Raw genomic sequence first — 15,346 nt, 5'->3', positions numbered from 1 at the left:
TATAAATATAGAAGACATACAGTCCAAATATGACATTCAAACAGTTGAATTGATTCTTTTTTCCCACCCTTTATGGTGATTATTTGATCTATGTGCAATACAGTTTATTTTATTCTTGTTTTTATTTCATTTTGGATTTTTCTCCCCACCCTTGTTGATGATATTTTATTTTAAAGAGTATGTGAAACAAAATTCACAAGCTAAAACTATATAAAAGGAAATAGAGAAGTGTCACACCCCACCCATTTTCTCCTAGCCTTCTGACACCCTCCATCCTGCCCAACCCGTTCTCACCCACCCACTCTATATAACCAATCTCGTTAGTTTCTGGTATATATTTCCCATGTTTCATGTACATTTTGCATAAATGTGAAATTGCATGTGTATTTCTGTATTTACTATTCTTTTTATACAAAAGGTAGGATATCAAACCAGTGCGGAAGGGAGCAAAATGTCAAAAAGCAAAAAGCAAAATGAGAATACAACTGATTCCTTTTTGTTATTGTTAAAATTTAATTTTTAAATTTTTAAATTTTTTTATTTTTTGGCCGTACCACACAGCTTGTAGGATCTTAGTTCCCTGACCAGGGATCGAACCCTGGCCCCCTGCAGTGGCAGTGCAGAGTCCTAACCAATGGATTGCCAGGGAATTCCCAAAATTTAATTTTATAGGCAAATGTTTTCGGAAATTTTGCTCTGTCTAATCATATATTGGGCTAGTCTAGCTGGGGTTATATATTAATATTATAAAATATGACTCAAGAATCACATCCATGTGTTTGCTTAGATAAATTCTTTATTTTAAAAGCTGTTTGCTTTTATTTAAAGAGGATGTCATAAGACAAAGGTAGTTGTCAATCTTTGAATTCATTCTTTAAACATGTAAAAAGTCTTGGAGTAGGAATGACAATGTTACAGTCTTTTTTTTTTTTTTTGGCATGTTGTTTCAGGAAACATGTAATTCTTTATTTTAATCCAAAGTTCTAGTGACTAAGTCCTGTGGTTGTACAACTTTCAAAATTCTCAACTTGATTCAGTTAATTAAATGTAAGGTGACAAATTTGTATCAGTCCAAAGTTGTTGTCATAAACTAGCTTACTTTTGTAAATCGTTGTATGAAAGACATCTCTGTAAATATCCTGGAGAAAAAGGTTCGTTACTGTTTGGAATCAAATTTGTAACTAACATGCCTACAATTTCCCTCTTGGTATGTGTCAACTAAATGATGCAGATTTTCTCCACTTAGTCCTGCACAATGCAAATTGGGCATTTCAGTAAATTTTGCCTTCACATAGGCAAGTAGCCTTGCACTTTTCCTTGAGCAATTCCTGTTCACAGCCAGCTGTTTTCTTCAAGTAATCACAGTTACTAAGGAGATCTTCATACTCGCAAGAATTGGCTGTAACAAAAACAGATGTTACCTCATTATCATTTTTCTCAGTAGCAAAAAAACAATCCACATATTCAAAGTGTATGAGTGGGTAAGATTGGACAAACAAGTCAGCGTCACTTACACCACAAGGGGCCTTTCACTTCTTGAGGAACATATGAGGTGCCTTAGTTGAGCTCACTGATTAATCCATCACTTTTTATTTTGAACTTGGTGACATGTTTCTAAAATGAATTGACCTATTTTTCTCCCTTAGCAAAGAGAGTAAAATGAAAATACCTACAGAATCTAATATGGAAGGAGTTACTAGACACATAGAGCTATTTAAACTTAAATTATTTTAAATTAGGCGAAATTAAAAATTTAGTTCCTTAATCTTACCAGCCACAGTGTTCAATGGCCACGTGTGACTAGTGGCTACTTGTAAGATACATGCTGATAGAGAACATCCTTGTCATTTCATCCTATTGGACACACTGCCTCAGATACCAATGCTTTCTTTCAGGAGAAAGTGATTCCAGTGGGAAGATAGAGATGTAAAACAATGATAATATGCCTTCTTTCTTTCTAATGTTTCTTTTTTGGATGTTCTCCAGGGACCCCAAACCCAACAAATCTCAAACTAAACTCATCCTCCTACCCACAGTGGATCCAAGGTGACTATTCTCCTCCCACAATCCCAGGGGAATGGCTCCCTGACTACTCAGTCATTCAGGCCAGGAACTGAATCAATCTGAACTCCTTCTTTTCTACTTCTGACCAGCACCAACCAGCACTGGTAACAAACACTGGCTATTTTACTTCTTGTCTCTCAGCCCTGTCCATTGTTCTTCATTCATTTTCCCAGTAATGAGGTTAAGACATTCAATTTCTTTTTAACCCATGTTTTTCAATAGTTTTCTTGCTGACTTCCATCCAATAGTTTCTACATACCATTGCTAGAAAGCTCTTTATCAAACATGATTCTGACCTTGTCACTCTTTTGCTGAAAACCTTTCAATTGAGTGCTTATTGCTAATAGGATAAATTCCAAGCTCCTTAGCTAATATAGCATTCAGCAGAGGTAGAAATATTCCATGTTTTTTTAGCTGATTTTTTTCCTTTAGTTAATTTATAGTTTTGACATCATCAATAGTCTGAATTATAGTTCTATAATTCAGTAAGAAAGAATGTTGACTAAAGGTGAATGCATTTGAAAGGTAAAAATCTCAGGGAATGAGTCAACTCTATTGTTCATAATAATTTTAATAAAAGTATCCCAACTATTAAAAACCAACAGCTATTTTTACTTCAGATCGTGACAACTTTAGAAATGACACATATGACATTTATTTTATTCCCTCCTTTTGCAACAATATCTTTATGGATTCTATGAACCCATATCATATACAGGTTGGATTTTGTCATTAAAAATGTGCACAAAACCATGATTAATTTATAGGGCAAGTAATCATTTATTATGTTAATCACCATGCTTCCAATTATACTATAGAAAAAAATGCAGTAATCAGCATGAGGAACTCATTTGCACAAAAGAAACATTCAGTTTGCCTGTACAGACTGAGACACAATGTGGTCTCACATCCTTAGATTTATACATTTTTATTCTTTCAAAATACTACCTTTGGTGTAATGATACTAACGCTGATGAAATTATTTATCAGAAGCATGAATGTATAGTTATTAATAAGCTCTGTGAGGTCACAGAGACAAATGGATGCTAGATGTTTCAGTATCTTACATATGGTAATATAGGCATACCTCATTGTATTGCATTTCACTTTATGGTACTTTGCAGGTATTGTGTTTTTTACAATTGAAGGTTTGTGGCAACCCTGCATTGAGCAAGCCTATTGGTGCAATTTTTCCAAAAGCATTATTTTTGATTTAATGTACATTGGTTTTTTTTTAGACATAATACTATTACACACTTCATAGACTACAGTATAGTGTAAACATAGCTTTTATGTGCACTGGGAAACCAAAAAATTTGTGTGACTCGCTTAATAGCCCTATTTTCTTTCTTGCAGTGATCTGGAACAACGTCTCTGAGGTATGCCTGTATTCTTTTCATTACAGAGAATATGTAGGTTATTGAAATGTGTAAAATGTTTACTTAAACACACCCTGTTGGGTAATCTTTTTGTCTTGGCATAAAGATGTTATTTAAATTGGTTACTTTGGGAGATTTCTTTATCCATAAAAAGAAAATTAAACATCAATTCTTGATTATAATAGCAAGTTAATCACTTTAAACTTACTGCATAGTCCACTGTCACAGTTACCAGGGCAACTGGCACAAGGTGTTCCTTGTTGGTAAGGGGTATTCTTTTTACTCACATTATTACCACTGTAATGTAAAATACACACTGTCAAATATTTTTCACTTTACTGTTTAGTTGCCAAGGGCAACATCATCACTAAATATATATAAGTATATAAGTAATGTTTTTAGTTCTGTTGACAAAACTGAGGGGAATTCCCTGGCGGTCCAATGGCTAGGATTCTGCACTTTCACTGCTGTGGTCCCAGGTTCGACCCCGGTCGGGGAACTAAGATCCCACAAGCCGCACCGCCGGGCCAAAAAAAAAAAAAAAAACCAACAAAACCAAACTGAAAAATTACAATTCCCAACATGTAATTTACATAACATCCAAATTAAGAAAATACTTCACACACATCGACCCATCTCCTTGACTCTAATTCTTCAGGCTAGGCAGCTACATTGGCATAACTAGTCTAAAGCATTCAGATAACTTTTTTGCAGCAATACACTTTTCATCTCCCAGTAGACTTGGTCAGATTGGTAAGGCCGTGCCCCGCAAAGAGCTAGCTAGGGATAAATATATCCCTTTGAGAGACAGGGAAAGATCCTGGGGCCAGGAGTTTGCAGTATGAAAAAGAATACTCAATATTGCAATATAATTTTATATTTGAAAAAGGATAAATACCCTAATTCCTCTAATATGAACTAGGGGCAGTAAAGCTCCAATATATATATTTTTAATTTCGAGATGGCATTGTGCTATTTAAGTAGTTTGTGGTGTGCGTGTTTGTGGGTCAGGGAGAGCTGGGGAAGGTTTGTGAGTTTCCAGAGGTAGCGCGTGAGAGATTTTTATGTTTACCGAAAAAGGAACGTTAGATTAAAAAGTTTTGATAAATGCCAGTAGCCTGGGTGTAGTCAATTACAGTGACTAACTTGTAACTCATCGATGATGATTATCCTATTGGCTATTAAATTTATCTAATTCATCGGAAAACACATGGGAATGCAAATCTCAGTAGTGTCAAGGGAGCCAAGGGCCCAAAGTGATGTATTTGAATCTGTCTTCCTGTCCATGTGGTAGCCCTTGGAAAAATTGTGACATAGACACAAAAGTGTTCTGGAGGTTCTCTCACTCCCGCTTTCCTCATTATTCACTTCAGCTGTCACTTCAGATGCCTGGTTCCCGATGCCTCCCCTCTCACAGCCAGGCAGTGAGTTTGGATGCATTCTCCAAGGATCTATCAATTTTTTTATTAAGTTATACTTGACACACAATATTCTATTAGTTTCACGTGTATAACATAGTGGTTTGATATTTTTATACATTATGAAATCACCACAATAATTCCAGTTACCATCTGTACATCCCATGTGGTTTGATGGATTCCTTTAGTGTTATCTTTGGACTTCTTTTTCATTATTTTTTGTGTTTCCATTGTAGGTTTTTGTTTTGTACTTAACGTGAGGTTCATATATATCAGCCTGTATCTATAGCTGTCTGTTTTAAGCTGATAGTCACTTAAGTTCGAAGGCTTTCTAAAAGCACTAAATTTTTACTACCCCCAACTGTTTTATGATTTTTGTGTCATATTTTACATCTTTTTACCTTGTGTAGCCCTTCGCTACTTGTTGCAGTTACAATTGATAGTAGCACTTTTGTCTTTTAAACTTCGTACTAGCTTTTTAAGTGGCTAATCCACTGCCATTACTATATATTTGCCTTTATCAGTGAGATTTTTTCTTTCATATGTATTTTCTGTTTCTAGTTGTGGCCTTTTCTTTTCTGCTTAAAGAAGACCCTATAACATTTCTTGTAAGGCCAGTTTAGTGATGATGAACTTCTTCAGTTTTGCTTGTCTGGGAAACTCTTTATCTATCCTTCAATTCTGAATGATAACCTTGGTGAACAGAATATTCTAGGTTGTAAGCTTTTTTTGTTTTTGTTTTTTCAGAACTTTAAATATATCCTACCACTCCCTTCCAGCCTATAAAGTTTCTCCTGGAAATCAGCTGATAGTCTTATGGGGTTTCTCTTTTGTGTGATTAGTTGTTTTTCTCTTGTTGCCTTAGAAATTTCTGCTTTAACTTTTGCCATTTTAATTATGTCTTGGTGTAACTCTAGGTTCATCTTGTTTGGGACTCTCTTAGCTTCCTGTACCTGGATGTCTGTTTCCTTTTTCAGGTTAGGGAGATTTCAGGCATTATTTTTTTTAAATGTTTTCTGTTCCTTTCTCTCTTTCTTATCTTTCTGGGACCCCTAGATGTTGGTAGCTTGCTGTTGTCCCAGAGGTACCTTAAACTCTCCTCATTTAAAAAAAAATTCTTTCTTCTTTTTGCTGTTCTGATTGGGTGATTTTTCACTATTCTATCTTCCAGATCGCTTATCTGTTCTTCTGTATCATATAATCTGCTATTGATTCTCTCTAGTGTATTTTTTATTTCAGTTCCTATATTCTTCATTTCTGATTGGTTCTTTTATTTTTTAAGTCTTTGCTGAAATTCTTATTGTGTTCTTCCATTATTCTCCCTAGTTCAGTGAACATCCTATAACCATTTCTTTGAACCCTATCAGGTAAATTACTTATCTCCATTTCATTAGAGTTTTTTCCTGGGGTTATATTCTGTTCTTTCATTTGGAACATATTCCTGTCTCCTCATTTTGTTTGAATTTTGTTTTCATTATTATTAAAAAAATTTTTTTTATTGGAGTACAGTTGCTAAATTTTGGGTTTTTTTCTATGATTTAGGCTAAACAGCTACTGCTCTTGGTCTTGAAGGAGTGGCCTTGTGTAAGAGCATCCCCTATGACTGCTTGTGACTGGTGGCTTTAGCAGACCAGCTTGAACTGGAATGGGCCAGGCTAGAGGAAGTCCCTGGGGAGCACTGTGCTTAAGGCTGCCTTGGTGGGATGGCTAGGGCTGCAGCTGGGGAAGGTGTGGACTGGGGGAGTCCCAGGAGGACCAAACAATGGTGCTCACTGGTGTCTCCGACTCTGGAGAGGGCTCCAGCAGTTCCCTGTTCATTTGGAAGAAGCTCTCAGGATAGTAGATGGATTTTCCTTCTGTATAGTCTGAGTGCTTTTTAAATTGCTGGGGTTTTTTTTGCTGTGTCCCAGGGCAGGTGACTCTGTTCTCAAGCCCCTCAGCTATATCCCTCCTACTGCAGATCACTGAAATGGGGGTGGGGTTCCCATGGATACAGTGTCTCCATCTTTCCTACTAATTTCTGTGTGGTCCTTCTATCTACAGAAGCTGCTAAATCAGCCTTCAGGTCTTCAGGAGCAATTTCTTTATATGTGTAGGTGTAGATTCAGTGTGTGCATGGGAGGAGGTGAGCTCAGGGTCTTCCTAGGCCCGTGTTGTCCTTCCCCAAATGACCTATCTATTCTTTCTACTAAACTCTAATAGCTGTTTTCAGGAAAATGACTTTGGAGGTCATATTTCTCAAACTGGAGACCCATACCCCTGGGTCATCTATAGTATCAAATAAATCCTGTATGAGGCTTGGTTTGGGGCCTCCCTGCCTGTAGTGGTCAAGAACTTCAAATTTTAAAAGAAATTAAGACTAGCAGATATGTTGAGGTTAGGTCTTCAGTTTATCCATAGGATTTGTTGTGGAGAACTTCAAACATTTTGCTTAATGAAAGAGCATGTTTCCTGTTATAAATAAAGACTGTAAGGAATTATTCATTATGGAGTTTTTTGTGAAAACTTCTGAGAAACAAAAGCTTAAGATGTTTCCTTTTTCTGGACTCTGAAATATATTAAAGATCTCTTGAAAAACCTTTGAGACCCAGAAGAATGAATCATTTCTAATGATAATAACATATGTGGTTTTCAAGATAAGTAAGAATAGGAACGTTTCAGCAGAAAGGGCTGAAATCACAATTTACTATCCCTTATTTTTCACTCCACTACTGCCTCTTGCTTAATCATCAAGCTTCCACCCACCTAGGGTGTGAAATTAGTGAGAACTGATGACATCAAATCTAGAGAAATGCATACTACACGTGCCCAGAGAATAACCCTGAGCCCTGGGGAAAGGCAATTGAGAGAAAAGACATGACTTCATAATTGAGGAAAGAGAGTTTCAGCTTTTACTCTTGGAAATGAGAACTTGGTCTCTTCTCTGATAAGTTGAATGTATCTTACCTTAAGCAGTATTTCCAAAGGTTTATCCTTTCTCTTTATTAAAATATGCTTTTTTATTTTGGTTGGTTAAATGTAAGAGTATTTTAAAATATTAAATTGCTGATGGAATTATTGGCATTAGACTTTAAAGTATATACTTACGCAGGACAGTATTGGCAAATATAGAAGTATTTTAGACTCTTCTGATTGGGACAGTAGGCAATTCCACATCCAATACGGAAAGATGAGTACCAAACAAGCTACAAATGCATAAGGGAATACATGAGAGTACATTAAAGAAGAGGGGAAAATACTGAGAAAACAAATAATAGCAAATGTAAAACAAAAAAGTGATTCTTGGGACCTCCTTGGTGGTGCAGTGGTTAGGAATCCGTCAGCCAATGCAGGGGACACGGGTTCCATCCCTGGTCCGGGAAGATCCCACATGCCTCGGGGCAACTAAGCCCACGTGCCACAACTACTGAGCCTGCATGCTACAACTACTGAAGCCCGCGTGCCTAGAGCCTGTGCTCCACAACAAGAGAATCCACTGCAATGAGAAGCCCACGCACCACAACGAAGAGTAGCCCCCGCTCACGGCAACTAGAGAAAGCCTGCGTGCACCAATGAAGACCCAACGCAGCCAAATATTTGAAAAAAAAGTGACTCTTATAGTTTGTAGCCGTACACCTTATGGAAATATTTAAATTACTGAAACAAAGTCACAAACTTTAAAAATATTAAATTTCATGTACATTCACTACTTTATCCATTTATAATGTTGGAAAAGTACAGAGTGTACTTCCTTGCCAAGAATTTTGCAGCCCATGGGAAAAAAAAAGACAGTTCTAGATGAAATACCAGCCAAATGCCAGGACTCTATTATACTCAAGCCCTTCCCCCAGATTGAACATTGGAGTTGGTCATCATTAGGAGAAACTTTCTCTGTTAGAGCATTTGTGGCGGAAATTTTTCATTTGTTCTGGTTACCTGGGTATAATGTCCAACAATTGCACTGGAGCTCTTCGGTCCTTCACCATAGACAAAATTGTGGTGCTCTTCAAACCAGTTTTGGATTACATCTGACCAGGCAGTAGGGTTCCTTGACATGTAGAGATTCTCACCACATTTTGTACCTAAGTGTGAACAGATCACTCATGAAGAAAACAAAAAAGCATGCCGTGGCAAGAGAAGTCAACTATATGAACACAAGGATGTTGCCCTTCAAACTCAGTGCCTGTATTTGCTAACTGTTAATACATGAAAAAGATGCTTCCATTCCTTTTCAACTGTAAAGCTGAATAGAAGACAGATCTACCTAGCCCACTGAGGCTGGCCACAATATGCAAACTTTGAATAGGTTGAGAAGACTTTATTCTAACAAGGACCTACTGTATAGCACAGGGAACTATACTCAATATCTTGTAATAACCTATAATGGAAGTGAATGTAAAAATATATATATATATGTATATTTGAATCACTTTGCTGTACACCTGAAACTAACACAACATTGTAAATTAACTATATTTCAATAAAAATTAAAACCAAACCAAACCAAACAAAATCCTTCTCCCTCTGGATTGTCAAAGATGCATTCTTTTTCATGCTAAATTCTTTACAGGTATAATGTGTGTGCTCTCAGCTTTGTATTGTAAGCTTATGAAAGGCAACAACCAAATTTTATTTTTTCTCTCCTCTTACCCACCCTCAGCAGAGATTTTTCACATATAGGACCCAGAATAAATATTTATGATTATGAATCTGCATAAACTTTGAAAAAAAAGGTTTATGGGCAGTCTTTAAGAGTCCCAATCAAGAGGCAACTGACATCAGGAAGGTGTTCAAAACTTGTAGATCTTCCCTTAATCCGAGAATCATAATGTCACAAGGCCAAATTCCCCTCAGAGAGTTAGGCAGGAAGGACCTTGCAGAGGGTGACATCAGCAGAATGGTGAGGTAGGAAGCCCTGGACTCTCCTTTCCCCAATACACACACTGATTCAGCAACAATTCATGAACAAATTGCCCTTGTCAGAAATCCAAAAACAAAACTAAAGGCTTCCTTACCCTGAGGGATATGAAACCAGACTCACTGAAACCTCTAGAAGATTGGAAAACCCTCTTGCGAGAATCTCTACCCTCAGCAGAGTGTTATACAATCAGGAAGAGACCCTCTAACTCCCAGCTTCTCCCAGGGGAGGGAAAGAGTTGGCTCATGTGTCCAGCAACCCAACGTTTCCAAGGGGACGCCCCAGAAGGCTGGCTTCTGTCTTGCTAGTCTTGGAGGTCAGACAGTCAGCTAAGAATGGAGATGGTGGTTGGGCTGGTAGACACCATAACTCCTCCCTCTGGCTCAGCACAGAGCAAGCAAATGAAAAAATCCTTTCATTTTTTCCTTTCTTCCCTGGGAGGCAGAGTTGATCAACGTGTCCAGTGCTCCAGTTTCTCTAGGGCTACCCAAAGAACTGGCATCTTTCTTGCCAGTCCTGGAGCACAATCTTGTTCCCTGGGGGAGAACAGAGATGGCAGTTTGGATTGGTAGATGCCATAGCCCTTCTCCCCAGCTCAGCACAGAGCAAGCCGACAAAAACCGCAGCTGCCTGCTTCTCCCTGGGGAGGGAAGAAGCTGGTTTGGTCATCTGATGCCACACATTTTCCAGAGGCTGCCTGAAGGACTGGCTCCTGACTTGCCTGTTTTGGAATACTATCAAGACCTAGCATAAACTCGCTGCCTGCGGCTAGTGAGAACAGAGACAGATACTTGGGCTGGCAGTTGCCATAGCCTCCCTTCCTGGTTCAGCACAGAGTGAACAAACAAAATACTCCAGCTCTTAGCCTCTCCCTGGGGAGGGAAAGAGTTGGATGGACTGTCAGAGATCCATCTTTTCTGGGGGCTGCCTGAGGAAATGACTAAGAATCTTTCTTGAGCAAAATGGACTTGAACAGCATTTCTCCAAAAAAGACGTACAAATGACCAACAGGTATATGAAAAGATGCTCAATGTCACTAATCATCAGAAAAATGCAGATCAAAACCACAATGAGATATAACCTTACACCTGTCAGGATGTCTGTTATCAAAAAACAAAAGACAGCAAGTGATGGTGAGGACGTGGAGAAATTGGAATTCTTGTATGCTGTTGGTGAGAATAAAACATGGTGTAGCTGTTGTAGGCAACAGTAGGGAGGTTCCTCAAAAAATTAAAAGTAGAGCTACCAAATGATCCAGCAATCCCACTTCTGAGTATTTATCCAAAAGAATTGAAATCAGGATCTTGAAGAGATATTTGCATTCTCATGTTCACTGCAGCACTATTCACGATAGCCAAGATGTGGAAATGGCCTAAATGTCCATCAGCAGATGAATGGATAAACAAAATGTGGTATATACACACAATGGAATATCATTCATCCTTAGAAAAGAAGGAAATTCTGCAACATGCAGCAACATGAATGAACCTTGAGGATATTTTGCTAAGTGAAATAAGCTAGTCACAGAAAGAAAACTAGTGCCTGATTCTATCAATATGAAGTATCTCAAATAGTCAGATTCATAGAATCAAAGAGTGGAATGGTGGTTGCTGGGCTGGGGGGAAGGAGGAATGGGGAGTTACTAATCAATGGGCATAAACTTTCTGGTAAGCAAGATAATTTCTAGATATCTGATGGACAGCATGGCACCTACAATCAACAATATTGTATCATACACTTAAACATTTCTTGACAGGGTAGATTTCATGTTAAGTGTTCTTAGCAGCATAAAATTTTTTAAAAACTAAAAAAAAAAAAAAAAAGATAGGTGTTCTTACCACAGTAAAATTAATTTAAAGAAGAAAGAAGTGACTTGCAGTCCAGAAACTTTTCTCTACCCTTTTCAGCCCTCTCTTAATATTTACATTTTGGTGACTTGAAATATAATGTTTATGTGCTGCTTAAAGAGAGTATAAAATATTTTTGGATATCTCCTTTAATAGAGAAAGACAGAAACTAAGAAACTAACAGTAGACTTGGATCTTTAAGACCATTTGTTCCAATGTTCTACTGAACACAGTCGCCTCCTGTTGTAATTTCATCATAATGTTTGCATCAACAATATAAACAAGAATAATTCTACTGAAATAACAGGTAAGTTATTCACTACCTTTAAATTGGGCTTACCTATGTGTATATCATGCTTGATAATGTGAAACATTTTATGTAAGGTTTGTGAATACAAGTTTTTTTTCTCTCATGGCTTTTATGATCATTGGTAAGATACGTCTTAAAGTTTTTTTGAGTCTAGTATATTATTCTATGCATTATAGGCACACAGTCTATACAAAATACTTGACAATTTGTTATCAAAACTTTAAAAAATGAATCAACACACCCAAAATATTCATCCTGATTAAAAAAAGCTTAAATATTTTTAGAGTAAAATTCAGGAACAGTTCAACATATTTTAACACATTTTGTGAATGCAAAATAATCTGATTTCAAAACACCATACAGCTACACAGTATCACAAAAAGAGCAAAGGGTGAGAAATCAGGAAGCCTGGTTAACTTTCCAGTATATGATACTCCTTCCAGTTGTGTTCTTGCATAATTCATTCCTTCCGCATCCTTATTTTTTAATCTTTAAAATCGGGAAAATGATTATGCATGACCTGTTCACCATGAGCTGATCAAGAGGAGCAAATGAGATGCTGCTTAAGAAATAATTTGCATAACGTAAATAATCAACTTACAGTTGAAATAGTACTTATCGTATCTCTCTATATACAGATACTTTAATTTTAAAAATACAGCCATATAAGCAACATTTATTCACAAAGTCTTCTGAATACAATGCCCCAGAATGGTCTATCCTATTTTATTTATCTAATATTTTATTTGCTCATTTATTCAACAAACATTGACTCATTTACATACTGGTTTTCCAGTCACCTGGATTACTGTGTTCTAAAGTGCACTTGTTTGCCCACTTTTGGGCATTTGCTGCTGCTTCTCTGCTCCATTCCTAAAGGTGACAAGAAAAACAAAATACACAAAGATTCAACTCCAGTGAAGTATATGCTTTAAAGTCTAATTGGTAGGCTGATTTGCATTACTTTAAAACTTCTGTAGATGTATTATCTAATTATCATTGGTATGAAAGTACCTTTTTGTTTGTGTGTATGTGTGTGTGTGTGTCTTTATCTGTCCCAGTGCCAGTTTCCGCACAAAGACAAGTCCACAGTTATGTCTACCGAGAGAAATACCTAATACAATATTATCTGACTATGATAGCATAGCAGCCACACCTAAGATTTTTAATAATGGTGCTGCTCTAAATACTAATTAACATGTGAGATAGTCTGACTACATTTCAATAGTAATAAGCTGACCTAGTTTATAGCCAATTCCATTTGTAGCCCGCTGTGTCCACATGGGAGATATCTAGCTTTTATGGACTATTCCCTGGGAAATGGGCTGTTATTTACCCTAAATGGCATTGATCCTGAAGGATAGGAGATTTCTTATTTTCGACTAGGGAAGATAGTGAACCAAAAATGTAACACCTTCACATTTGATGTCTGAAGATTGGGCTTCCAAATTCTGCCTTCCCAACTTAAGAGCCCTGTAATCTTGACAAGTTCTTTAACCATTATAAAGGAAAATTCATTTCTGCCCTGCCCATGACAGAGCTAAATGAAATAGAAAAATAGAGACAGAACTTTGTAAGCCACAAAAGTCTTAAGAGATGCCAGTTAGCTGCCTGCTCTTACCACTGCTGGTTCACACCACTTTATTTATACTCTTGCTTCTTACCATCTTTAGCATGTTGCTGGCAGGTGGAGAGACTGATTTCCTTAGTTCATTGTGTTTATTTACAATCTCTCTTTGGACTTGCGTTTGAGTGGTTAACAGAGCAGTAAAGGTTGGATCCTACAGGGAAATAAAATTAGGGTTATTTTTAAAACATTTTTGAAAATTGCATTTAAGGGTGAATAAGTTAATTCAAGGGCTCTGAGATGACTTTACAAAGTGCTCAGTTCAAGCCACTATGAGTTGTTAAGCACTGCCAATGAACTGAACCAAGGCAATGACAAATAGGGAAGAAGTAGTTTGAAGTTTTGAGAATGGGAATGGAATTCACGGCATGACAAATTAAAAACTCCTCTGAGGCCGCAAATGCCAATTTCTAGTTTCAAGGGAACCCTCAGTGTGATTTTTCTAGACATACAAGTGATAATGTTTTATAATATTTTATAATATTGTGTACAAAGGTATACAATAAGAACATGAAGACAGATTCATCCACATTCAATCAGGTTGCAGCAGTGGGGTAAGAGTGGACATCAAGACTCATCCTAGACTTTAAGGGGAACTTTGACCTGACATGGTATCTGTTTTTAGAGAAAGAATATATTTAGAATGTATTTAGAGAAGGAATGTTGAGGTTCAGTCGAAGTGCATTCAGTATTCTAGTAAAATGATTCTACCTGTTTTATTTTTTTAACATCTTTATTGGAATATAATTGCTTTACATTGTTGTGTTAGTTGCTGCTGTATAACAAAGTGAATCAGCTATATGTATACATATATCCCCATATCCCCTCCCTCTTGCATCTCCCTCCCACCCTCCCTATCCCACCCCTCTAGGTGGTCACAAAGCACTGAGCTGATCTCCCTGTGCTATGGGGCTGCTTCTCACTAGCTAACTGTTTTACATTTGGTAGTGTATATATGTCCATGCCACTCTCTCACTTCGTCCCAGCTTACCCTTCCCTTTCACTGTGTCCTCAAGTCCATTCTCTATGTCTGTGTCTTTATTCCTGTCCTGCCCCTAGGTTCTTCAGAACCATTTTTTTTTAGATTCCATATATATATGTGTTAGCATATGGTATTTTTCTCTTTCTGACTCACTTCACTCTGTATGACAGACTCTAGGTCCATCAACCTCACTACAAATAACTCAATTTTGTTTCTTTTATGGGTGAGTAATATTCCATTGTGTATATGTGCCACATCTTCTTTATCCATTCATCTGTTGATGGACACTTAGGTTGCTTCCATGTCCTGGCTATTGTAAATAGAGCTGCAATGAACATTGTGGTACATGACTCTTTTTGAATTATAGTTTTCTTAGGGTATATGCCCACGAGTGGGATTGCTGGGTCATATGGTAGTTGTATTTTTAGTTTTTTAAGGAACCTCCATACTGTTTTCCATAGTGGCTGTATCAATTTACATTCCCACTCCATAGTGGCTGTATCAATTTACATTCCCACCAACAGTGCATAGTGGCTGTATCAATTTACATTCCCACCAACAGTGCAAGAGGGTTCCCTTTTCTCCACACTCTCTCCAGCATTTATTGTTTGTAGATTTTTTGATGATGGCCATTCTGACTGGTGGGAGGTGATACCTCATTGTAGTTTTGATTTGCATTTCTCTAATGATTAGTGATGTTGAGCATCCTTTCATGTGTTTGTTGGCAATCTGTATATCTTCTTTGGAGAAATGTCTATTTAGGTCTTCTGCCCATTTTTGGATTGGGTTGTTTGTTTTTTTGATATTGAGCTGCATGAGCTT

The 15,346-nt window shown here is 37.3% G+C and overlaps 1 protein-coding gene across 3 annotated transcripts in view; it reads right to left on the bottom strand.

Moving 5' to 3' along the window:
• Positions 1-778: 778 nt before the first annotated feature.
• The window catches only part of CRISP2 (cysteine rich secretory protein 2), a 29,561-nt gene continuing 14,993 nt past the window's right edge, over positions 779-15,346 (bottom strand). Inside the window, exons 3-8 of one of the 3 annotated variants that reach the window (XM_036869997.1) lie at positions 13,580-13,696; positions 12,701-12,788; positions 8,777-8,922; positions 7,949-8,046; positions 3,652-3,740; positions 779-1,399 (exon numbers count right to left, since the gene is read on the bottom strand). In XM_036869997.1, the coding sequence (XP_036725892.1) occupies positions 1,272-1,399; positions 3,652-3,740; positions 7,949-8,046; positions 8,777-8,922; positions 12,701-12,788; positions 13,580-13,696 (666 nt within the window). In that variant the 3' untranslated portion in view covers positions 779-1,271. The remainder of the gene's footprint in view (positions 1,400-3,651; positions 3,741-7,948; positions 8,047-8,776; positions 8,923-12,700; positions 12,789-13,579; positions 13,697-15,346) is intronic. The other 2 variants (XM_036869998.1, XM_036869999.1) reach the window with 2 other exon arrangements.

Source organism: Balaenoptera musculus, chromosome 11, assembly GCF_009873245.2.
Source record: "Balaenoptera musculus isolate JJ_BM4_2016_0621 chromosome 11, mBalMus1.pri.v3, whole genome shotgun sequence".
Classification (NCBI taxonomy): Eukaryota; Metazoa; Chordata; class Mammalia; order Artiodactyla; family Balaenopteridae; genus Balaenoptera; species Balaenoptera musculus.
Note: the sequence above shows the minus strand (reverse complement) of the source record. Positions and strands in the feature narration are given on the sequence as shown.